We start from the raw sequence: 23617 nt of genomic DNA on the forward strand, positions 1-23617 counted from the left end.
TGTCCCATCCCATCCTTTCCATGGCAGCAGCAGAGCCATGGGGCTGCCCCCTGTGAGCCTGATGTTGATTCATGGGGTGGTTTTGACCACGTTGGGCTCATGCTGCCCTCAGACAGCACCTCTGTGGGGAGAATCACGGTGCCAGCTCCCCCAGCAGAGGACAAGAACCCCTGTGAGGGGCAGAATACGACCCGGGTGCTGCTGGAGGTGCGATGGGATAACCCCATCAGCCGGGAGCAGGGATCTTCAGGCCCACCCTCAGTGTCCAGCACGGATGCTGCCACCACCTCCATCTGCAGCCAGGAGCAGCCGCTGGGTCCAGGAGGAGCAGCAGCAGCACCCTCAGGTCCCATCCTGCCGGGAGGGTTTAAGTCCGAACCAAGCGCTCCCTTCCCAGTGGTGGGATGGGAAGGAGAACGGGAAAACCAAGGGATGAGGGAACGGTTCAATGATGGAACACAGTAAATAGAGGGATTAAAGGAGATGGAGGAACACACCAAGGGATGCACAGCACAGGTACTGACCGGTGCCCAGCCGGTCCCCAAGCAGCTCCCAGCCAACCCGCCCCTGTTTCTCTACTGCGCATGGCACGTATGGAGTATCCAGTATGGAATATCCCTTGGGATAGCTCAGGGCACGTTCCTGTCTCCGCTCCCACCTCCCGGGCAGAGCAGGAGAGACTGAAAGCTCCTGGATCAGCGTGAGTGCTGCTGAGGTCTGTAATCAGAGCTGGTCTCAGCCTGAAGCCAAAGCCCAGCCCTGCGCTGATGCTGGGATCAGGGAGCTATGGGATGGGTTGGGATGAAGGGAACTTAAAGCACATCCAATTCCAACCCCAACCCCTTCCACTGGAGCAGCTTGCTCCAAGCCCCTGTGTCCAACCTGGCCTTGAGCACTGCCAGGGATGGGGCAGCCACAGCTCCTCTGGGCACCCTGTGCCAGCGCCTCAGCACCCTCACGGGGAAGGATTCCCTCCTTACACCCAATCCGGATCCCCCCCGTTCCGGCCTGAAGCCATCACCCCCTGTCCCATCGCTGCCATCCCCGAGGAAGAGCCCTCCCCAGCATCCTTGTGCCCCCTTCACGCACTGAAGCTGCTCCGGGCTCTCCACGCAGCCCCACTGTTGCCAGCCTGGCTCCATGCGGGAGCTGCTCCAGCCCCTGAGCATCCCCGCGGCCCCGCTGCGCTCCCTGCAGCAGCTCCGCGTCCTCGCATCGGGGGCACCGGCACCGCCGCGCTCGGGACCGTGCCCCGGGGTTACCGGTGCCACCGGCCCGGCCGCAGAGGGGCAGCGCTCGGTGCCCTCCTCCGGTGCCGCCCGCGGAGCTCCAGCCCCCGGGATCGAACCCGCGACCCCAGCATCAACCGGTACCCCCGCTGCCCTCAACACCCGCTTTAGACTTAGCCCCGCCCCTCCTCACCTCCAGCCAATCACCTCCCTGCCCCGCCGCCGCACAGTCCAATCCACGACTCCTTTCTCCTACTCCTCCCTTTCCTCGGCGGAGCTCAGCCAATGGGAAGCGAGTTTAGCCACGCCCTTCCCGCTGAGGCACCGCCCAATGTCCTTCGCCGCCGCTCCGCGCCTGCGCAGTGAGGCCCGGGGGCGGCCGGGGTCAGGACGGCCGGGTCCTTGCGGGAGGTGAGAGGGGCGGGGACCGGGAGCGGGACCGGGACCGGGAGCGGGACCGGGACCGGGAGCGGGAGCTCATGGGGGGCCCCGGGGGGGCCATGGGGGGCCCCGGCACCCGCTCCGGGCAGGGGCTGGATGGGCCCCCCCGGGACACACGGACATGGGGCGCATGGGCCTGGTCCCACCGCGGGTGGCGGTCGGGCCTTGGGGTGCTGTGGGGCAGGGGAGGCTGAGTGGGGGCAATAAAGGGGTGCGGGGGGGGGGGGGTGGCAAGGGCGTCCGGGTCCTTTGTAGAAGGTGGAGGGGGCCGGGACCCATGGAGGGGGCCAGGACCCATGGAGGGGGTCGGGACCCATGGAGGGGGTCAGGACCTTTGGTGGGGGTGCCTCAGCCTGGGTTGGGGGGGGGGGAGAGACCCCTGGGTCCCTTTGGGGAGGGTGCCAGGCTCCTTGGGTCCATTGGGGAGGGTGTGTGGGGGTGACAGGGCCCTGAGTCCCTTATGGGAGGTGTTGGGGGGGGCAGGACCCCCGTGTCCCTTGGGGAGGGTTTGTGGGGGGTGACAGAGCCCCTGAGTCTCTTGGGTGGGGGGCAGGACCCCTGAGTCCATTATGGGGGGGGTGTTGGGACCTCTGGGGAGGGGGGGGGTACCTCAGTGTCTTGTATGGGGAGAAGACCCCTGCGTTGTCTGGGGGGGGGGGGGGTAGGATCCCTGTGTCCTGTGTTGGGGGGTGCAGGGCCCCTGGGTCCCTTGGGGGGGGGTGTCAGGAGCCCTGGGGGTGGGTGGTGGGGCACCCCAGTCCTTTATGGGGGGCAGGACCCCTGGGTCCCTTGAGGGGAGGGTATTGGGACCCCTGGGTGCTATGGCGGGGGGGGTGAATATCTTGGTCCCTTATGGGGGGCAGAGAACCATGGGGAGGGTGGGTGGGGGGAACAAGACCTGTGGGTCTGTTGGGGGGGTGGGATACCTGGTTCTCTTATTTGGGGGGGGGGGTCACAGTCGGTGGTGAGCACCAGGCCAGGCCCCTCTGTGGCTGCAGGACCGGACATGGCTGCGCTGCGCTTGGTGTCCCGGGCTGCCCGCCCAGGTGAGGCCACAGCGGGACCCCCATCGCCCCCCTTTTACTCCCCTATCACCCCCCCACCAACCCCCCCTGACCTTCCTCTCTTCCCCCCGCCCCGCTCCCTCCACCAGGCCCTCCAGCCCCCCTGGGCTACCTGCGCCTGCTCGGGACCACCCCCCCAAGGGGCTGCTACAGTGAGTAAAGGACAGGCTGCCCCATCCCTGCCCCACAGCAGCCCCTCTGTGGGGTGGGCACAGCTCCCTTCTCCCCACAGAGTACGTCAATGTCCAGGAGCCGGCCATGGACATGCGCTCCATCACCGACCGCGCTGCACAGACCCTGCTCTGGACTGAGCTCATCCGAGGTGAGGCCTGGAGCTGCCTCCGGAAGGAACAGACCCCTCGGAGCCTCCTCATTGTGGAGCCGATCCGGAGGAGGCCACGAGGATGCTCCGGGGCTGGAGCAGCTCCTGTATGGAGCCAGGCTGGGGGCACTGGGGCTGTTGAGCCTGGAGAAGAGGAGCTGCGTGGAGGCAGTGACCCTACGGAAGCCAAGCTTCTGTCTCCCCTCTAAGGGCAGCTGGGGACGGGCGTTGTGTCTGCAGCACGTCCTCAGCTGCTTTCCTGCACCAGCAGCAAGGGGAGAGCTGGCCACAGCCGAGCTTCCTGACAAAGGGCTCTGAAAGGGATCGCAGAGGTGGTCCAGGTGGATGCCCAGTGGAATCATAGACATGGAATGGGTTGGGATGAAGGGAGCTTAAAGCCCATCCAGCTCCAACCCCTGCCCCGGGCAGAGACCCCTTCCACTGGAGCAGCTTGCTCCAAGCCCCTGTGTCCAACCTGGCCTTGAGCACTGCCAGGGATGGGGCAGCCACAGCTTCTCTGGGCACCCTGTGCCAGCGCCTCAGCACCCTCCCAGGGAAGAGCTTCTGCCTAAGAGCTCAGCTCAGTCTCCCCTCGGGCAGGTTCAAGCCATTCCCCTTGGCCTGGCCCTACAGGCCCTTGTCCCAAGCCCCTCTCCAGGTTCCCTGCAGCCCCTTTAGGCACTGGAGCTGCTCTCAGGTCTCCCCTTCAGGAGCCTTCTCCTCTCCAGGCTGCACGGATGATGCTTGAGGGGTGTTCCTGTGATGCTCTATGCAGCCCCCAGCCTCTCTATGGGGCACCGGCCCCCCCCCCACCCCATGCATGCCATAACCCATCTCCTCCTCTCCCAGGCCTGTCCATGACTCTGAGTTACCTTTTCCGGGAGCCAGCCACCATCAACTACCCCTTCGAGAAGGGCCCCCTGAGCCCCCGGTTCCGGGGGGAGCACGCTCTGCGCCGTTACCCCTCCGGGGAGGAGAGGTGCATCGCCTGCAAGCTCTGCGAGGCCATCTGCCCAGCACAGGTCCAGCCTTCCTCCTCCTCCTCCCCCACCTCCCCCTGGGGCGCTGGCTCCCCCCTTGGGGGTGACACCGGGTCCCCCCTCATCCACCACAGGCCATCACCATCGAGGCCGAGCCCCGCGCCGACGGCAGCCGCCGCACCACCCGCTATGACATTGACATGACCAAGTGCATCTACTGCGGGTTCTGCCAGGAGGCCTGTCCTGTGGATGCCATCGTGGAGGTGAGGCCGGGGGTCAGGACCCCCTGTGGGTGTGCTGGGAGCTCTGGGGGGGACTCATAAGAGCCAGCATCTCCTTAAAGCAGCTCCAGTGCCTGAAGGAGCTGCAGGAAACCTGGAGAGGGGCTTGGGACAAGGGCCTGTAGGGACAGGCCAAGGGGAATGGCTTGAACCTGCCCGAGGGGAGACTGAGCTGAGCTCTTAGGCAGAAGCTCTTCCCTGGGAGGGTGCTGAGGCGCTGGCACAGGGTGCCCAGAGAAGCTGTGGCTGCCCCATCCCTGGCAGTGCTCAAGGCCAGGTTGGACACAGGGGCTTGGAGCAAGCTGCTCCGGTGGAAGGGGTCCCTGCCCGGGGCAGGGGTTGGAGCTGGGTGAGCTTTAAGGTCCCTTCATCCCAACCCATTCCGTGATCTCCCACCCCGGCAGGGTCCCAACTTTGAGTTCTCCACGGAGACACACGAGGAGCTGCTCTACAACAAGGAGAAGCTGCTCAACAACGGCGACAAGTGGGAGGCCGAGATCGCTGCCAACATCCAGGCTGATTACCTGTACCGGTGACATCCGGGCCTCCCTGCTCCCCAGTAAAGGGTCTGGGGGGGGATCTGCCCCCCTCAGCACTGGGGCCACCGGCCCCTTCCTAACCCAGAGCTCTGGTTTTGTCCGTTCATTCCCAGCACTGGAGCAAGGAATGGGGGGAACCTCTCAGGCACATAGAAGGGATCAGGACCCCCCAGGGGTCCTGGGCATCACTGCTGGTGCAGGGCCCGGAGCACGAGAGTGATGGGGAACGGCTGAGGGACCTGGGGGGTTCAGATGGAGCAGAGAAGGCTCAGGGGGGACCTGATGGCTCCCTACAAGTGCCTGCCAGGAGGATGGAGCCAGGAGGGGCTGGGCTCTGCTCCCAAGGAACAAGGGATGGGACAAGAGGAACCGGCCTCAAGCTGCCCCAGGGCAGGTTTAGATGGAGCTGAGGACCAATTCCTGCCCCAGAGGGTGCTCAGGCATTGGAACAGGCTGCCCAGGGCAGGGCTGTAGGCACCGGCCCTGCGGTGTTTCACAGGGGGTGTGGATGTGGCTCCTGGGGCCGTGGCTCCGTGGTGGCCTTGGCAGGGCTGGCCCCGGTGATCTTCAAGGTGCTTTCCGAGCCGGTTGCCTCTGTGGTTCCCCGCCGCGTGGGGGGGCTTTAGGGACGCAGGGCAGGAAAAGGCGCCGGGATCAGGAGGAACGGGGCTGTCGGGGCGTGCTCGCGGGGGGGAGCCCCTGCCTGCACCCGGGGCTCGTCCCAACCTTGCCCTTCCCGGGGCAGGGTCCCGGGGAGCGCTCCCCTGCTCCGCAGCGGGGCCGCGCTCCTGCTTCCGTGCCCCTCGGGCTCCCGGCTCCGGACGGCCCCGCTGTGGGGTGGGGGGGGGACGCGGGGAGCCCCGGGGTCGCTCCCCCACCTCCGGGTCCGGTCCCTCCCCGCGGCCGGGCCCTTCCTGGGGAAGAGGAAGTGCGGAGCCCGCTGTGGCCCCGCGCTGCCGGGTAGGGGCGGGCGGGCGGCTCCGCTCCGGGTCCCGGTCCCGGTCCTGGTGAGGGGGGTCCCGGGTCTCGCTCCCGTCGGGGGGCGGAGGGGAGGGGAGGGGGGGTCCGGTCCCCGTGGCCGTGACTCAGAGGGGCGGGGGGGGGCGGGAGGGGCGGTGGGGGGCGGGAATGGGAAGGGTTTTGCAATGCGGAGCCTCGCGTGTCCCAGCGCTTCCCGAGGGATCCGCGCCGGGACGGCTCCGCGGTGCGCCCCAGACCCTGCTGGTACCGGTAACACCGAACCCTGCTGGTACCCCGGTAACATCCAACCCTGCTGATACCCTGTTAACATCCAATAACGTCCAACCCTGCTGGTACCCCGTTAACATCCAATAACATCCAGCCCTGCTGGTACCCCGGTAACATCCAACCCTGCTGGTACCCTGTTAACATCCAATAACATCCAACCCTGCTGATCCCCGGTAACATCCAACCCTGCTGGTACCCCGGTAACATCCAACCCTGCTGATACCCGGTAACATCGAACCCTGCTGGTACCCCATTAACATCCAACCCTTCTGGTACCCGTTAACATCCAACCCTGTTGATCCCCGTTAACATCCAACCCTGCTGGTACCCAGTAACATCCAGCCCTGCTGGTACGCCATTAACATCCAACCCTGCTGATCCCCGGTAACAACCAACCCTGCTGATACCCCATTAACATCCAACCCTGCTGATCCCCGTTAACAACCAACCCTGCTGATACCCCATTTGCATCCCACCCCATCTCCATTCCTCCTGTGTGGTCCCCCCCTTACACCCCAAACCTCACCCGTCTCCATCCCTCTGCACCCCCCCCTTTAGTCCTGCCTCCGCTGCTGCTCCCCGCAGGCAGGAGCCGTGTCCGGTCGCAGCGCAGCCCCGCGGCCGGGTGTGGGGCCGCGATGGGGTCCCTGTTCCGCAGCGAGGAGATCTGCCTGGCCCAGCTCTTCCTCCAGTCTGCCTCGGCCTACAGCTGCGTCAGCGAGCTGGGCGAGCGCGGGCTGCTCGAGTTCAGGGATGTGAGTGCGGCAAGGGGCTCACGGGGGGGGTGTTAGGGTGCCCTGGGTGCAGCGGGGTTGGTTGGGGTGGTTTGGGATGCTCTGGGTGCAGCGGGGTTGGTTGGGGTGGTTTGGGATGCTCTGGGTGCAGGGGCATTGGGGTTCATGGTTTGGGATGCTCTGGGTGCAGTGGGGTTGGTTGTGGTGGTTTGGATGCCATGGGTGCAGTGGGGTTGGTTGGGGTGGTTTGGGATGCTCTGGGTGCAGGGGCATTGGGGTACATGGTTTGGGGTGCTCTGGGTGTTGTAAGGGGTAGAGATGGGTGGTTTGGGGTGCTCTGGGTGCAGGGGCATTGGGGTTCATGGTTTGGGGTGCCCTGGGTGCAGGGGGGTTGGTTGGGGTGGTTTGGGATGCTCTGGATGCAGGGGCATTGGGGTTCATGGTTTGGGATGCTCTGGGTGTCGTAAGGGGTAGAGATGGGTGGTTTGGGGTGCTCTGGGTGCAGTGGGTTTGGTTGGGTGGTTTGGATGCCATGAGTGCAGGGGCATTGGGGTCTATACTTTGGGGTGCGCTGTGTGCAGGGGACTACGTTTGGGTGGCTGGGGGTGCCAGAGGTACTGCGGGCAGCAGCACAGCCCTGGCCCAGGGGTGCAGGTGCCATCAGCCCCTCTGTGTCCCCTTGGGGCCATGCCATGACTGTGTCCCTGCAGCTGAACCCCCATGTGAGCCCCTTCCAGCGCCGCTTCGTGGGCGAGGTGCGGCGCTGCGAGGAGATGGAGAAGACCTTCAGTGAGTGATGGGGGTGCTGCATGGCGGGGGGGGGGTGCCCCAAACCCCATCCAACCCCATGGGATCGTGGGATGGGCTGGGATGCAGGGGCCTTAAAGCTCCTCCAGCTCCAACCCCTGCTCCGGGCAGGGACCGCTTCCACTGAAGCAGCTTGCTCCAAGCCCTTGTGTCCAACCTGGCCTTGAGCACTGCCAGGGATGGGGCAGCCACAGCTTCTCTGGGCACCCTGTGCCAGCGCCTCAGCACCCTCCCAGGGAAGAGCTTCTGCCTAAGAGCTCAGCTCAGTCTCCCCTCGGGCAGGTTCAAGCCATTCCCCTTGGCCTGTCCCTACAGGCCCTTGTCCCAAGCCCCTCTCCAGGTTCCCTGCAGCCCCTTTAGGCACTGGAGCTGCTCTCAGGTCTCCCCTTCCGGAGCCTTCTCTTCCCCGGGCTCCCTCAGCCCGGCTCCAGAGCAGGGCTGCTCCGGCTCCCTGGCACCTCCGTGGCCTCCTTCACCCTCCCTGCACCCCCTCCCTGCACGCCCGTTGCGCTGGGGCCCCGCAGCCCCCCGGGGCGTGCTGCGATGCCGGCCCCGTGTCCCGCAGCGTTCCTGCGCCAGGAGCTGCGCGGCGCGGGCCGGGAGCCGGGCGCGGTGCGGGGCCGCCCGCGGGCGCCGGCGGCGCGGGAGGCGCTGCGGGTGCAGGAGCAGGCGGAGCAGCTGGCGCGGGAGCTGCGCGAGGTCTCCCGCAACCGCGCGGCCCTGCGCGGGCGCCTGCGGGACCTGCGCCGCTTCCTGCACGTGCTGCGGGAGGGGCAGCGGCTCACGGGCCCCGCGGTGAGTGCGGGGGGGGGGGGGGCGGGGGGGGTGATGGGGGTGCGGGGGGGAGGGTTCATGGGGTGCTGGGGGGGGGGGAGGGGTCATGGGGTGCGATGGGGGGGGTGCCGGAGGGGTGTTGGGGGGGGGTGCGGGGTCATGGGGTGCTGAGGGGGGGAGGGTTCATGGGGTGTGATGGGGGGGTGCTGGTGGGGGTGCGGGGTCATGGAGGGTCATGGGGGTGTGGGGAGGGGGGAGGGTTCATGGGGGGTGAGGGGGGGGTGCCGGGGGGGTGCTGGGGGGTGGGGACATGGGGGGTGCTTGGGGGGCTGGGGGGTGTGCGGAGTCATGGAGGGTGCTGGGGGCATGGGGGGTCATGGGGGTGCGGGGGGGGGAGGGTTCATGAGGGGTGATGGGGGGGTGCGGGGTCATGGGGGGGTGCTGGGGGGGTGCGGGTCATGGGGGGTGATGGGGGGGCGTGCGGGGTGCTGGGGGGGTGCGGGGTCATGGGGGGGTGCTGGGAGGGTGTGGGGTCATGGAGGGTCATGGGGTCCTGGGGGGGGATGGGGACATGGGGGGTGCCAGAGGGTACTGGGGGTGCTGGGTGGGTGCAGGGTCTTGGGGGGTGCTGGGGGGTGGGGACATGGGGGGTGATGGGGGGGGGTCGGGGTCGTGGGTGGTCATGGGGGTGCGCGGGGGTGGGAGGGTTCATGGGGGGTGATGGGGGGGTGCGGGGTGCCGGGGGGGTACTGGGGGTGCTGGGGGGCGGGGAGTGTGCGGGGTCATGGGGGGTGCCAGTGGGGTGCTGGGGGTGCTGGGGTGGGGGGTGCGGGGTTATAGGGGGTGCTGGGGGGATGCTGGGGGTGTGCTGGGGGGTCCTGGGGGTGCTGGGGGTTCCCGGTGTGTGCTGGGGGTGTCCTGGAGGGTGCTGGGCATGCTGGGAGTGCTGGGGGGTCCTGGGTGTCTTTGGGGTCCTGTGGAGTGCTGCAGAGTCCTGGGGGGTCTTGGGGGTCCTGGGGGGTGCTGAGGGGTGCTGAGGATGTCCTAGGGGGTGCTGGGGGGTGCTGGGGGGCTCCTGGGGGTGCTGTGTTGGGTCTCCCCGCCGCGGGCTCAGCTCCCTGGTGCCCATCACCGCAGGCAGCCCTGGGCTCGCCGGCGCGGCCGCGGGCGCTCTCGGAGCATGAGCCCATCCTCGACCCCTCGGTGCACCAGCACCTGGAGCGCAAGATCAGGTAAGAGGGGATGTGGGGCAGTGGGCATGGCTGTGGGGTAGGGGGTGGAGGTGGGCCATGGGGCGATGGGTATGGCTGTAGGTAAGGGTTGGAGATGAGCCATGGGGCAATGGGTATGACTGTAGGGTAGGGGTTGGTGATGAGCCGTGGGGCAATGGGTATGGCTGTAGGGTAGGGGATGGTGATGAGCCATGGGGCAATGGGTATGGCTGTAGGGTAGGGGTTGGTGATGCGCCATGGGCCAGTGGGTATGGCTGCAGGGTAGGGGTTGGAGGTGGGCTATGGGACAATGGGTATGGCTGTAGGGTAGGGGTTGGAGACGGGCCATGGGGCAATGGCTTAGCAATGGGGTAACTAGAAAGCTGTGGGATAAGGGCTGGAGATGGGCCATGGGGCAGGACCCCACCCATGGGGCAGGAGCCGCAGCTGATCCATGCCCATCCCAACCCTCCCCATGTCCCCGCAGCTTCGTGGCCGGCGTCATCCACCCGTGGCGGGTGAGCGCCTTCGAGCGGCTGCTGTGGCGCGCGTGCCGCGGGTACCTGGTGGCCACCTTCGTGGAGATGCCCGAGCCCATGGAGGACCCGGCCACGGTGAGGGGTGGACCGACACCGGGTGCTGGGGGCTGGCACGGGCCGGGGCAGCCGGGGTGACAGGGACCGTGCCGTCCCCAGGGCGAGAGCATCACCTGGGTCATCTTCCTCATCTCCTACTGGGGCGAGCAGATCGGGCAGAAGATCCGCAAGATCTCCGACTGGTGAGGCAGCATCCGGTCGCACAGGGCTTTATTTAGCACCACGGGCCCCCCCACGGGGACGTGCTGGGCCCCCCCAACACATTGGTGTCCCTCCATCCCAGCTTCCACTGTCACGTGTATCCCTACCCGGAGAGTGAAGCCAGCCGCATGGACACCATGAGCGGGCTGCAGAGCCAGATCCAGGACCTCAGCGTGGTGAGCTGGGCACCGTGGTGGGTACCGGGGGTACCGCGGTGAGACCCCCGTCCCTCACCCGCGCTGGGCACCCGTAGGTGCTGGAGGAGACGGAGCAGTACCTGGCGCAGGTGCTGGACAAGGTGGTGCTGGCGTTGCCTACCTGGCAGGTCCAGGTCCAGAAGATGAAGGCCATCTACCTTGTGCTCAACCAGTGCAGCTTCGATGTCACCGAGAAGTGCCTCATTGCTGAGGTCTGGTGCCCCGTGAGGGACCTCACCCAAGTGCAGGACGCGCTGCGCCAGGGATCGGTGCGTGGCTTGGTGTCCCCATGTTCTTGTGTTGGGGACTTGGTGTCCCCATGTTCTTGTGTTGGGGTTGTTTGGTGTCCCCATGTCCTTGTGCTGGGGACTTGGTGTCCCCATGTCCTTGTGTTGGGGTTGTTTGGTGTCCCCATGTCCTTGTGTTGGGTACTTGGTGTCCCCATGTCCTTGTGCTGGGGTTGTTTGGTGTCCCCATGTCCTTGTGCTGGGGTACTTGGTGTCCCCATGTCCTTGTGTTGGGTACTTGGTGTCCCCATGTCCTTGTGCTGGGGTTGTTTGGTGTCCTCATGTCCTTGTGCTGGGGTTGTTTGGTGTCCCCATGTCCTTGTGCTGGGGTTGTTTGGTGTCCCCATGTCCTTGTGTTGGGGACTTGGTGTCCCCATGTCCTTGTGCTGGGGTTGTTTGGTGTCCCCATGTCCTTGTGTTGGGTACTTGGTGTCCTCATGTCCTTGTGCTGGGGTTGTTTGGTGTCCCCATGTCCTTGTGCTGGGGTTGTTTGGTGTCCCCATGTCCTTGTGTTGGGTACTTGGTGTCCCCATGTCCTTGTGCTGGGGTTGTTTGGTGTCCCCATGTCCTCATGCCAGGGGATGCTCGGTGTCCCCATGTCCTCATGCCAGGGTTGCTCGATGTCCCCTTATCTCCATTCCAGAGGTGTCCCCATGTCCCACGCTGGTTGGGTGGGCTCCAGCCGGGGGTGCTGTGGGTCATGCCCTGGGTGCTCTCCCCACAGTACAAGAGCGGCTCGAGCGTGGAGTGCTTCGTGCAGCGCATCCCCACCACCGAGAGTCCCCCCACCCTCATCCGCACCAACAAGTTCACCGCCGGCTTCCAGAGCATCGTGGATGCCTATGGGGTGCCCAGTTACCAGGAGGTGAACCCCGGTGAGGCCCCCCTGCCCCAGACCCCTGCACGGGCCAGGGTTGGATGATGGGGCCCTAGGAGGCCCATATGACACATTCCCTGTGCCCCACAGCGCCCTATGCCATCATCACCTTCCCCTTCATCTTCGCCATCATGTTTGGGGATGTGGGGCACGGGCTCATCATGTTCCTCTTCGCTCTCTGGATGGTGCTGTACGAGGACAGCCCCAGCCTGAGGCAGGCCAGCAACGAGGTCAGTGGGACCCGGGGCGGGGGCAGGCTTGGAAGTATGGGGTGAGCTTGGAAGGTGTGGGATGGGCTTGGAGGTGTAGGACATGGTTGGGAGCATGGGGTGGGCTTGGAGGTGTAGGACATGGGATGGGGTTTGGGGCATCCTATGCGGCTTGGAGGCATGGGGTGGACTTGGAGGTGTTGGACATTGTTGGGAGCATGGGGTGGGATTGGAGGTATGGGATGGGCTTGGAGGTGTAGGACATGGTTGGGGGCATGGGATGGGATTGGTGGTGTGGGACATGGTGGTATGGGATGGGGTTGGTGGTATGGGACATGCTTGGAGGCATGGGATGAAGTTGGTGGCGTGGGATGGGGCTTGGATGCATGGGATGGGGTTGAAGGCATAAGGTGGGCTCTGGGGACATGGGATGATGGTGGTGGCATGGGACGGGGCTTGGTTGCATGGGATGGGGTTGAAGGCGTAGGGTGGGCTCTGGGGCCACGGGATGGGGTGTTGGTGGTACAGGACAAGGGCAGGGCTGCTGTTACGGGACACCGGCGCCACGTTTCCCCCACCAGATCTGGCTGATGTTCTTCGAGGGCCGCTACCTCATCCTGCTCATGGGGGCCTTCTCCATCTACACCGGCTTCATCTACAACGAGTGCTTCAGCAAAGCCACCGTCATCTTCCCCTCCGCCTGGAGCGTGGCCACCATGGCCAACCACTCCTCCTGGAGGTGGGACCCCAAACCCCACTGGGAGCCCTGCTTGGGGCCGGCCTCCCCTGACACCCCCTGCTCTGCCCACAGCTCTGCCTACCTCGCCACCCACCCGCTCCTCACCCTGGACCCCAACGTCACCGGCGTCTTCCAAGGGCCTTATCCCTTTGGGATAGACCCAGTGAGTGTCCCATGGGGGAGAGGATGCGGTGGGGCCCTCAGTGGGGCGGCCCTGGAGGCTCACCCACCTTGTCCGTGATAGATCTGGAGTTTGGCCACCAACCACCTCAACTTCCTCAACTCCTTCAAGATGAAGATGTCCGTGGTGCTGGGCATCGTGCACATGGGCTTCGGTGTCCTGCTGGGGGTCTTCAACCACCTGTGAGTCCTCATGGCTGCACCCGTGGGTGCTGGCCGCCCATGGTCATGCTTAGGGTGCTGGGGGAGCACGTGGGGTCATCACGGAATGGTTTGTGCTGGAAGGGCCCTTAAAGCTCATCCAGGCTGCCCCAGCCCAGCTCTCTCCGCCTGGCTCCAGAGCAGAGCTGCCCCAGCCCTCGCAGCAGCTCCGTGTCCTGTATCCCTGTGTTGGGAGCCCAGGAGCCACGATGCTGAGCGTGGTTCACGTCCCTCTGCCCAGGCACTTCAAGCAGCGGCACCGGCTGGTGCTGGAGCTCCTGCCCGAGATGATTTTCCTCCTGGCTCTCTTTGGCTACCTCGTCTTCCTCATCTTCTACAAGTGGATCAAGTTCAGCGCCGCCGACTCCCTGGTGGCCCCCAGCATCCTCATCCACTTCATCGACATGTTCCTCTTCACCTCCAGCGCCGAGAACCTCCCGCTCTACCCAGGACAGGTAACAGAGATGGGGCCCAGCACCGCGTACCCATCCCCTTGCCCAGGCTGGGGGCAATATGGGTCTGGCGTGGCTGGGACCCTAAAGCCGTGTCCCGTGTGCCGCAGGTGCCGGTGCAGACTGTGCTGGTGGTGCTGGCGTTGGCCTCGGTGCCCGTCCTGCTCCTGGGGACCCCGCTGTACCTGTGGTGCCGGCGGCGCACGCCAAGGACAGGGCACCCCATGGTGAGGCCGGGGCCACGGTGAGGGGCTCAGTGGGGTGGGCGCTGCGGGGTCTCACCACCGGTGATGTCCTGGTGCAGGCGGCGGGCACCGGGGAGCAGGAGCCACTGCTGGAGGGGCAGGAGGCTGGGAACTCCGTCAATGTCACCATGGAGGACGTGGAGAATGGCGGGCACGGCCCTGACGCTGAGGTGATGGGCACCGCGCTGGTGGGGTTGGGGTGGCTGCGTCCCTCATTGATGTCCTGCGCCCTCATCATTGTCCCATGTCCTTCACCGTTGGTCGGTCATTCGTGCCCCGTGTCACCACCATCCTGTCTCCTTCATTGATGCCCTGTGTCCCTTATTGGTGCCCCACCTCCCTCACTGCTGTCCCACGTCCCTTACCATTGGTCCCTCACTGACACCCCATGTCCCTCACTGACGTCTCATGTCCCTCATTGATGTCCCATGTCCCTCACTGACGTCCCATGTCCCTCATTGATGTCCCATGTCCCTCACTGACGTCCCATGTCCCTCACTGATGTCCCATGTCCCTCATTGATGTCCCATGTCCCTCATTGATGTCCCATGTCTCTCATTGACGTCCCATGTCTCTCATTGATGTTCCATGTCCCCCACTGATGTCCCGTGTCCGTCATTGATGTCCCATGTCCCTCCCTGACGTCCCCTGTCCTCACCTTTGTCCCGTGTCCCCTCCATCCCTGCAGCACCTGGACTTCGCCGAGGTCTTCATGCACCAGGCGATCCACACCATCGAGTACTGCCTGGGCTGCGTCTCCAACACCGCATCCTACCTGCGGCTCTGGGCGCTCAGCCTGGCCCATGCCCGTGAGTGTCCCCGTGTCCCCGGCACGGCTTCACCCCCTCTGCCTCCCTCCTCACCCACTCTGGGCCCCGCAGAGCTCTCCGAGGTGCTCTGGACCATGGTGATGAGCAACGGCTTCGTGCGCCTGAGCTACGCCGGCGGCGCGGTGCTGGTCCCCGTCTTCGCCGCCTTCGCCGTGCTGACCGTGGCCATCCTGCTGGTGATGGAGGGGCTCTCTGGCCTTCCTCCACGCCCTGCGCCTGCACTGGTGAGCGGTGGTGAGGGGGGTGCTGGTGGGATGGGGTCCCCCAGCGCTGCTCCTCACCCGGCCCCTCTCCTCGGCAGGGTGGAATTCCAGAACAAGTTCTATGTGGGTGCTGGATACAAGCTCTGTCCCTTCGCCTTCGCGCCCGACTCTTGGGAATAGCCGTGTGGATGCTGGAGGTTTGGAGCCAAAGCCCTGCCCCACTGATGGGAGCTCAGTTGGGGGGTGCCCCCCAAAACCCAGAGTTGAGGGGGGCAGTTGGGGGTCTGGCTGCAGCCTCTCGTCCCCTGCTTGCAGTGAATAAAGCCCCATGGCTTGTCCCCAGCTCGGCATCTCTGTTCCTTCCGCCATGCTGGGGGTCCCGAGGGGTTTGGGGGGTGCCCCCCATCACTGCTGCCCATAGCCAAAGGCGGGGGCCGCGGTGGTGCTGTAGGTGCTGAGCAAGGGGTAGGGCAGAGCGTGGGGCTTGGACCCCACAAGGACACTTGGGGGGCAGGCGAGGGGCTGGAAGGGGGGCACGGGCAGCTCAGGGAAGCCGGGGGCTGGCACTGTTGGGGCTGGTTGTGGGGCTCCAGCAGTGGCCAGAGCCCCACGGCCACGGGGAGCCCTGGAGGGGGCAGAGACAGCACCAGGGGCTCAGCCCCTTCTCTTCCCCCCCTACCTTTGTCCTGCTTCTCGGGGTGGGAGGGCAACAACGTGGGCCCGGGCACGGGGTCCCATTGCACCCAGTAGGGACCCTGCTGGCACCCCACACCTGCAAGAGAGATGCGGGGCTCAGGGGGGTGCCAGGGAGCCCTGCATCGGGGTGGTGTCGGGGTGGGTCTTACCACGGCTCAGGGTCCCCATCCCGAAAGCCCTTGGCGAAGGGGTTGCTGCGATCTCAACTGGGTGATCTATGGACGGGATGGGGGTCACGGGGGGTGCCGCGGGAGGTACCCCGACGTGCCCCCGCCGCGGGGCTCACCCGGTGGTTCTGATAAGCTGTCACCGCCATGAACTGGGTTTCGGGGAAGCTGAAGGACTTGAAGTTCTGGTGGGCGAAGCGCTCGCTGTCCCGGCGCGGGTCCACCAGCACCACGTGGAAGCGGGGCTGGTAGCGGTGCATGGAGTTGAGGATGATCTAGGGAGGGGGGGGGGGAAGCACAAAGAGGGGCGATGGGCAGGAACCCCCCCATGGAAGGGCGCATTCCCCACCCCAGGGTCGGGTCCTCACGTGGCCGTTGTCATCCAAGAGGTTGTTGGTCAGCTTGAGCTTGTCGAAGGAGACGATCTGCCGCATCCATTGCGCGCCCCTGGCCGGGGAATCGGGGTGGAAGTGGACCCGGCCGGGTGCCGCCGGCTCTGCCCGTCCTGCCGCCAGCCCAGGAGGAGCTGTGGAAGGCGTATCTGAAGGGATGGGGGGCTCAGACCCAGCCCCGCAGCATCCCCGTCGCCCATCCCCACCTGTATCTCTTGTCATCCAGCGGGATGAAGTCCATGAGCAGGACGTAGTCGGAGAGCGGGTCAGCCCTGCCAGCTTCACTTGGAAGGTGGGGAACATCCTCCTGCGAGGACAGCGGATGGGAGGGGGTGCCCGCCGTTGATGGTACCCCCTGCCCCGTTGTGGTCCCCACCTCCCTGCCTTGGTGACGATCATCTCGGTGCCCAGGCGGTTGAACTCCTCCCAGAGGCTGCCCATCTCCAGCCGCCCGTGGCATGGGACACGCGCCGGTTCTTGCCGCCGCTCCCCGGCCCCTCTGCGCCCACCCCAGGCTGGGGGTGCACAGGGGCCCCTCGCCTGGCCCCCCCAGGAAGGCTGTGGAGGGATAAAGGGGGTATTGATGCATCCTCATCCTGCACCTCACATACGGGAGCAGACCCCGTGCACCATCGCCCCCCCCCCCATTGCCATCCATTCCACAGCGGGGTTTATCCCCCTCCCCATTGCTGCCCTGTTATTGTGGGGCTGGAGGACCTCCCCGCACCCCAAAACCGCTCTGGGACCCACTTCTGCACACAGGGGAGCACGGCCACGGGTGGGTTTTACCTGCCATGGGTGCAGCATCCGCGTCGCCATCCCCTGGCATGGTGGCTGTGGGGACCCCAATGGAGCAAGGCAGCTTCAGCTCTGGGCTGTGCCCTGCATCCTGCCGGGGTTTTATGCCCCAGTTTGGGGGTGGAGACAGCGCAGGGGTCCCCGGGGGCTGGAGCACGGCCCCTTCCCACCCTGCCTGCACGCCTTGATGTGATGGTGATGATGGACGGGAGGTGAGCGGCGGCCATGGGACTGCTGGGACCACTGCTGGTCGCCAGATGGATCTCGGGGTACATTGGGCAGGGGAGGGTCAACTCTTGGGTCTCCTTCAGGTCATACATCTGATTGAAGGGACATAGGGGTTGCTCTGACTCCTCCCCTGGTCAAAGCGCCTCTGGGTACCATCATTCCAGCCATCAACACCTGATATTAAAAAGCAGAGGGAGGTGTTGAAGCATCCACAGTGTTGTGGCTGCTCATGCAAATCCTGTATAGCTAAGGAATAGGGAAAAGAAATGTGGAATGTGGTCCCCTTTCCCTTGCACCCATCCCAAATGCTGGTCCTGTCTCTGTGCTGGCACCAGGAAGCTCTAATCTTGTCCCACACATCCCATCTCCATGCTCAATCCCAGCCTGACAGCAAGAGATGGATGGGGAGAAGCTGTCACCTCCGGAACAAGGGATGTGTGCAGGGAGGTCATTGACACAGGGATAAAGGCTGGAGGGGGCAGAGAGCAAAGGGTCTGCTCCATAGTCCCCTTCAAACTGCAAATTCCACCACCTCACTGCACACCATGGGGCAGGATGAAGGATGCTGGGGCTCTGCAGGAAACAGGGCACATTCTCATAGGGATGCTGGTGGCTTCTGTCCTGGTGGTACCCTGGTGATGGAGGCACTGGGCAAGGGCTGAAAACCCTCCCTGCTCTGCATGGAGCTGGCTCCAAACTGGGACTCAGCTTTCACTTCTTAGGGATCAGTGCTTAAATCCTTCCTATGGACATCATAATGGAGAGGAGACCTTGCCCCCATGTGCTGTGGGGTGGCCACAGGGGCTGTGAGCAGTGCAAGGATTTGGGACCAGGACTGATGCAAAGCAAGGAGGGACCATATCCGTGCACACCCCCCTATGTCTATCACATCCATACACATCATACACATATCCATGCCCTGCGGAGCCAGCTCGGTCCATCCATCTCCTGCTGTCAGCTGGGCTGTGTCTGCAGGGCTGGTTATTGAGCATGGAGATGAGGAGGTGCGAGAGGCAGAGCTGACAGCAGGAGGAGGATGGAGGGGGGCTCATCCGCAGCATCGCACCGTGTCCTGCAGCTCCTGTGAATGGTTTTAGTGCTGGAGAGAGAAGGGAAGGGGAGGATGTGGCTCTGGGAGGGGTTGGAACCCCAAATGATGCTCAGACTGTGGGGGTTTGATCTGGCTGATCTCTGGTGGGAATCCATGTGACATGCACTTTCCTTTCAAGTTTGGCTGTAGAAGAGGTTCCCCATAACCCCCATGAAGGCTTGAACCTGCCCAAGTGGAGACTGAGATGAGCTCTTAGGCAGAAGCTCTTCCCTGGGAGGGTGCTGAGGCGCTGGCACCAGAACAGATTACAGGACCTGTGGTGCTGTTCTGCAACCTTCAGACCTGATACATGGCAGCCCATGGCAGCCTGGAGCAATGGCATTGCCTGCCCTCAGTTCTCTCCCTGTTGCCTTCCTGCACAGAGAGATGCTGCGTGATGGGCAAACATTGCATGTATAAACCATCCCAAAATACTCCAATGTGTGCATTACCTGAGCCCAGAGAGCTGCAGCCCTCTGCCAGGACCATGGTGAAACCTGGAGCCATGGCTGAGCCTGAGGGCTCTCCTAGAGACATGAAAATAACTTGGGCTGCAGGGAGAAGGCTCCATGGCTGGATTCAGTTAAGTTAGGATCTAAGTGGTTTGCTCATTTCTTAACAGCACACAACTAACAGGCACCCAGGGTCAATCACATGAACCCTGCTTTGTTCCCAAAGCCTCCTGATAATTCCCTGGTTATTATTTAACCCAGCCAACGGTTGTTTTCCTGCTGAGCCTTGGAGACAACCAAGGACAGAGGTCTCACACCCTCCCTGGCCCCTATTTCAGTTTTTTGACTGCTCTTACAGTGGGGTTTTCCCCCTCCCTCTGTTTCTAACTGGCATTTCCCATGCTGCAAATTCCCAATAACAAATCTCAGATTTACCCTCAACTGCACGATAAAGCACATGGAGAACATGCTGGTGGCATCAAGTCAAAAAGAATGTGACACCATTAATTCTTTCATGCATCCTTTGTCTCTGAAATCATAGAAACCAGGGAATGGTTTGGGATGAAGGGACCTTAAAGCTCCAACCCCTGCCCTGGGCAGGGACCCCTTCCACTGGAGCAGCTTGCTCCAAGCCCCCTGTGTCCAACCTGGCCTTGAGCACTGCCAGGGATGGGGCAGCCACAGCTTCTCTGGGCACCCTGTGCCAGCGCCTCAGCACCCTCCCAGGGAAGAGCTTCTGCCTAAGAGTTCAGCTCAGTCTCCCCTCGGGCAGGTTCAAGCCATTCCCCTTGGCCTGTCCCTACAGGCCCTTCTCCAAAGCCCCTCTCCAGGTTTCCTGGAGCCCTCTTAAGGTATTGAAAGGCCACAATAAGCTCTCTCTGGAGCCTTCTACAACAATATTCAATGACTTTATGTCCAGCTGGTCTCTCCTTCACCATCACCACGTGTTAAACAGGAACATGAACCCTTAATGTCTTGAAAACACAAGTCTGTGGCTACACCCCTATACCTCTGCTCATTGTGGCTTCACTTTGGAGCTGCTGCTCTCAAAACCGAAAGCTTTTTGTTCCTTGCTGTGTGTGTTTAAGGAAACCAGTGGTTTGCTGTGTCTAAGGGCTGCCACTGCCTTCAATGGTGTTATCATCTGACCATGAGAGCAAACACCAGGTGAGGTTCTAGGAAGCAGAAGCAGCAGCCAGCATTGCAATGCATCTTCCTGGTGGGCCATGATGAGCAGGCAATGAGGGGGCTGGCTTCTGGCATCCCTGCTGATGAGCTCCTAATGGCTTTAGCTCCTCACTTCCAGGTGGAGCTGCTTTCATTGTAGTTAAATCTGGTTTAAAGGGAGCTGAGCAAATGCTGGGTAGGAGCTACCTTCCCTTCTTTGGGTACTTAGTGACTGGGTTTAGAATTATCTCAAATGTCTTTAGGCAAGCACTTATCTCCTTCCATTTGAATGCACCAGGTCACCTCTATGTGTTTACTGGGTCCATCAGCTCCCTTTATTGCTGAGGGAGATTTGGTGGGGTTCCTACATCTCACTGCAAGGGGGGACACCTCCATTGGTCCAGCTGAAGAGATCTGAATGAACTCTGCTGATTGCATTGGGCTGAGTCTCATCAGCTGTAATGAGACCTTGGATCAGAAACAGGTGAGGAGAAAACACTCATGTTTGTTCCTTACTGTGAGTTGCATGTGAAAGAGGGTGAATGCGGTCCTGTTAGGAGGTTTCTGTATGTTTCCTTTAGCTAGCGGGTTAAAAATGACCCAGAAGCAAGGGAAATGTGGTTTTTCCCCCTTTTGATTGGAAAGGATTTTGACACTTGGGCTTCAAACATGTAGATCCTACACTGGGGTGGGGACTCCTTTCCACTGTGTGAAAGCTGTATGTATGGGAAGAACCAGGAGCATGGAGTACCACTTTAGGCTAGCTGGAAGCAGAAATACCTTAGTTTCCCTTAGTGCAGAAAGGAAAGGCAGAGTCTCAGTTTGGTCTTACTCTCTTTAGAACTGATGTCCAAGGTGTCTTTCTCTTGCTTTTGAAAGAGAATTGGGACACATTAGAATGGCTTCTTTTAGACACCATTGCTGTCCTGGAGCAAAGAACCCCCCTGAGTGTCCTGGTGGAAGAAGCAGGGAGATCTTATTCAGACACTGGGGAGTTCATCTCTGTGTCTGCCTTTACCACTGCTCATGGCTTGGAAAGACACGGGTGGTGGATTGAGCTGAGCTCTTAGGCAGAAGCTCTTCCCCGGGAGGGTGGCTGAGACGCTGGCACAGGGTGCCCAGAGAAGCTGTGGCTGCCCCATCCCTGGCAGTGCTCAAGGCCAGGTTGGACACAGGGGCTTGGAGCAAGCTGCTCCAGTGGAAGGGGTCCCTGCCCGGGGCAGGGGTTGGGGCTGGAGGAGCTTTAAGCTCCCTTCAACCCAAACCAGGCTGGGATTCTGATTTATGATTTTTGAGCCCAAGAAAGAGCAATTTGCATTTCCTGTATATTGAGAAAGGATGAAAGTGAGAAAGGGAATGTTGGGTTGAGAAAGGACAGACAGAGCCATGGGCAGGACTTGTCTCAGCTGGCTTTAGACACCTGCAGTGTCAGCATGTGTGTGTAAAGCAGAGACCACAGAGAAAGGGATGCTTGTGTGTGTCATAAGATGTGGGTATTTGGTGTGGGATGGGTGATGTTTTGCGCTGTTTAGGCAAGGAACGGTATTGAGAATGGCTGGTTTCAGTGGTGTTAGATGCAAGGTGTGTGTTTGAGGTATCTACTCTTCATATATCTATAACTTAGTTATAGATATAACTATATCACCCAAGGTGAAGGAGATGAATGAGGATGAGGAGATGGCCATTGAGTGTGTAAGCCATTATCAATAGGAAACAGCAGCTGCCTTCTTCCCCCTGCCTGAGGAGGGTGTAGACAACTTCAGCTGGATCTTCTGAACCCATTTAAAGGTGTTAAAGTCTTAGCAAAGCCCTGTCTGCTGTCAGCTGCTTTTCTCTACAAGGAACAAATCCCACTATAGGTTTCGTTTCTTGCTTTTGCAAACAGGAAAGAGCTACCCTGAGGCTATTTAAATTTGGAGGCATATGATGCAAAATGGCTTTTCAAAGGCAAAATTTGGGTCCAAAATGGGCAGATGGAATCACACAGACTGCAAAAAGGGGAAATGCTGAGTCCTGCCCATGGGGAAGAGTTGCTCTAAGCACCAAGTCAGGCTGGGGGCAGCTTAGCAGAGAGGGACACGGTGCTTGTGGTGTGCACTGTGTTAAAATGAGCCATCAATGTGTCCTTCACAGAATCACAGAATCACAGAATCACAGAATCCCAAGGGTTGGAAGGGACCTAAAAAGATCATCTAGTCCAACCCCCCTGCAAGAGCAGGGTAACCTACAGTACATCACACAGGAACTTGTCCAGGCGGGCCTTGAATATCTCCAGTGTAGGAGACTCCACAACCCCCCTGGGCAGCCTGTTCCAGTGCTCTGTCACTCTTACAGTAAAGAAGTTCTTCCTGATGTTAACGTTGAACTTCCTATGCTCCAGTTTACACCCATTGCCCCTTGTCCTATCACTGGATATCACTGAAAAAAGCCTAGCTCCATCATCCTGACACCTACCCTTCACATATTTGTAAACATTGATGAGGTCACCCCTCAGTCTCCTCTTCTCCAAGCTAAAGAGACCCAGCTCCCTCAGCCTCTCCTCATAAGGGAGATGTTCCACTCCCTTAATCATCTTTGTGGCTCTGCGCTGGACTCCTTCCAGCAATTCCCTGTCCTTCTTGAACAGAGGGGCCCAGAACTGGACGCAATATTCCAGATGCGGCCTCACCAAGGCTGAGTAGAGGGGGAGGAGAACCTCTCTTGACCTACTAACCACTCCCTTTCTAATGCACCCTAAGATGCCATTTGCCTTCTTGGCCACAAGAGCACATTGCTGGCTCATGGTCATCCTCCTATCCACCAGGACCCCCAGGTCCCTTTCCCCTTCACTACTTTCCAGCAGGTCAACCCCCAACCTGTACTGGTACATGGGGTTGTTCTTCCCCAGATGCAAGACTCTACACTTGCCCTTGTTAAATTTCATCAAGTTTCTCCCCGCCCAACTCTCCAGCCTGTCCAGGTCTCGCTGAATGGCAGCACAGTCCTCTGGTGTGTCAGCCACTCCTCCCAGTTTTGTGTCATCAGCAAACTTGCTGAGGGTGCACTCAGTTCCCTCATCCAGGTCATTGATGAAAATATTAAACAGCACCGGTCCCAGCACCGACCCCTGAGGAACTCCACTAGTCACAGACCTCCAGCTAGATTCTGCGCCATTGACCACAACTCTCTGCCTTCTTCCTTTCAACCAGTTCTCGATCCACCTCACTACTTGATCGTCAAGCCCACACTTCCTCAGCTTATCTATGAGGATGCTGTGGGAGACAGTATCAAATGCCTTACTGAAATCAAGAAAAACTACATCTACCGCTCTACCATCATCCCTCCACCTAGTCACTTCCTCATAGAAGGCTATAAGGTTGGTCATACATGACTTCCCCCTCATAAAACCATGTTGGCTGTTCTTAATGACCCCCTCATCCTTGATATGCCTAGTGATGGAGTCAAGAATAAGTTGTTCCATCATCTTTCCAGGGATGGAGGTAAGGCTGACTGGTCTATAATTACCCGGGTCCTCCTTCTTGCCCTTCTTATAGATTGGTGTGACCTTTGCCATCCGCCAATCCTCAGGCACCTCGCCCGTTTCCCACGACTTACCAAAGATGATGGAAAGTGGCCTAGCAATGACCTCCGCCAGCTCCCTCAGCACCCGTGGGTGCATTCCATCCGGACCCATCGATTTACAGATGTCCAGATTGCATAGCTGATCCCTAACCCAATCCTCATCTACCAAAGCAAACTCCTCCTTTGTCCTGACTCCTTCTGGGGCTATAGAAATCCGGG

The 23617-nt window shown here is 61.7% G+C and overlaps 3 protein-coding genes across 4 annotated transcripts; 2 read left to right on the plus strand and 1 right to left on the minus strand.

The window, feature by feature from the left end:
• The first annotated feature begins 1542 nt into the window (after positions 1-1542).
• Positions 1543-4942, plus strand: NDUFS8 (NADH:ubiquinone oxidoreductase core subunit S8). 2 transcript variants are annotated; one of them, XM_065683191.1, is made up of 7 exons: positions 1543-1640; positions 2629-2716; positions 2824-2886; positions 2967-3056; positions 3906-4078; positions 4171-4299; positions 4722-4942. In XM_065683191.1, exons 2-7 carry the CDS (start codon positions 2677-2679, stop codon positions 4851-4853), a joined length of 627 nt encoding a protein of 208 aa, XP_065539263.1. In that variant the 5' UTR covers positions 1543-1640; positions 2629-2676; the 3' UTR covers positions 4854-4942. The 2 variants fall into 2 exon arrangements, with proteins under 2 accessions (XP_065539263.1, XP_065539264.1); XM_065683192.1 differs by having other exon boundaries at positions 1575-1640; positions 2669-2716.
• A 1720-nt stretch (positions 4943-6662) lies between these two features.
• On the plus strand, positions 6663-15189 carry TCIRG1 (T cell immune regulator 1, ATPase H+ transporting V0 subunit a3). The gene is given in 20 exon segments (XM_065683190.1): positions 6663-6859; positions 7549-7627; positions 8211-8440; positions 9557-9651; positions 10118-10244; positions 10326-10408; positions 10510-10603; positions 10681-10893; positions 11636-11786; positions 11879-12018; positions 12579-12736; positions 12809-12899; positions 12981-13099; positions 13359-13572; positions 13680-13796; positions 13874-13984; positions 14503-14623; positions 14696-14838; positions 14840-14868; positions 14946-15189. Coding segments are annotated over 20 exon segments (2514 nt in total). The 5' UTR covers positions 6663-6742; the 3' UTR covers positions 15028-15189.
• Positions 15190-15252: 63 nt separating this feature from the next.
• Positions 15253-17220, minus strand: TBX10 (T-box transcription factor 10). Its single transcript, XM_065684333.1, is given in 12 exon segments — positions 15253-15470; positions 15473-15563; positions 15565-15619; positions 15693-15744; positions 15808-15985; positions 16079-16225; positions 16227-16251; positions 16309-16372; positions 16375-16409; positions 16479-16557; positions 16560-16617; positions 17071-17220. Coding segments are annotated over 12 exon segments (1152 nt in total).
• Positions 17221-23617: the final 6397 nt, after the last annotated feature.

The sequence above is a fragment of the Lathamus discolor genome, chromosome 6 (assembly GCF_037157495.1).
Source record: "Lathamus discolor isolate bLatDis1 chromosome 6, bLatDis1.hap1, whole genome shotgun sequence".
Classification (NCBI taxonomy): Eukaryota; Metazoa; Chordata; class Aves; order Psittaciformes; family Psittacidae; genus Lathamus; species Lathamus discolor.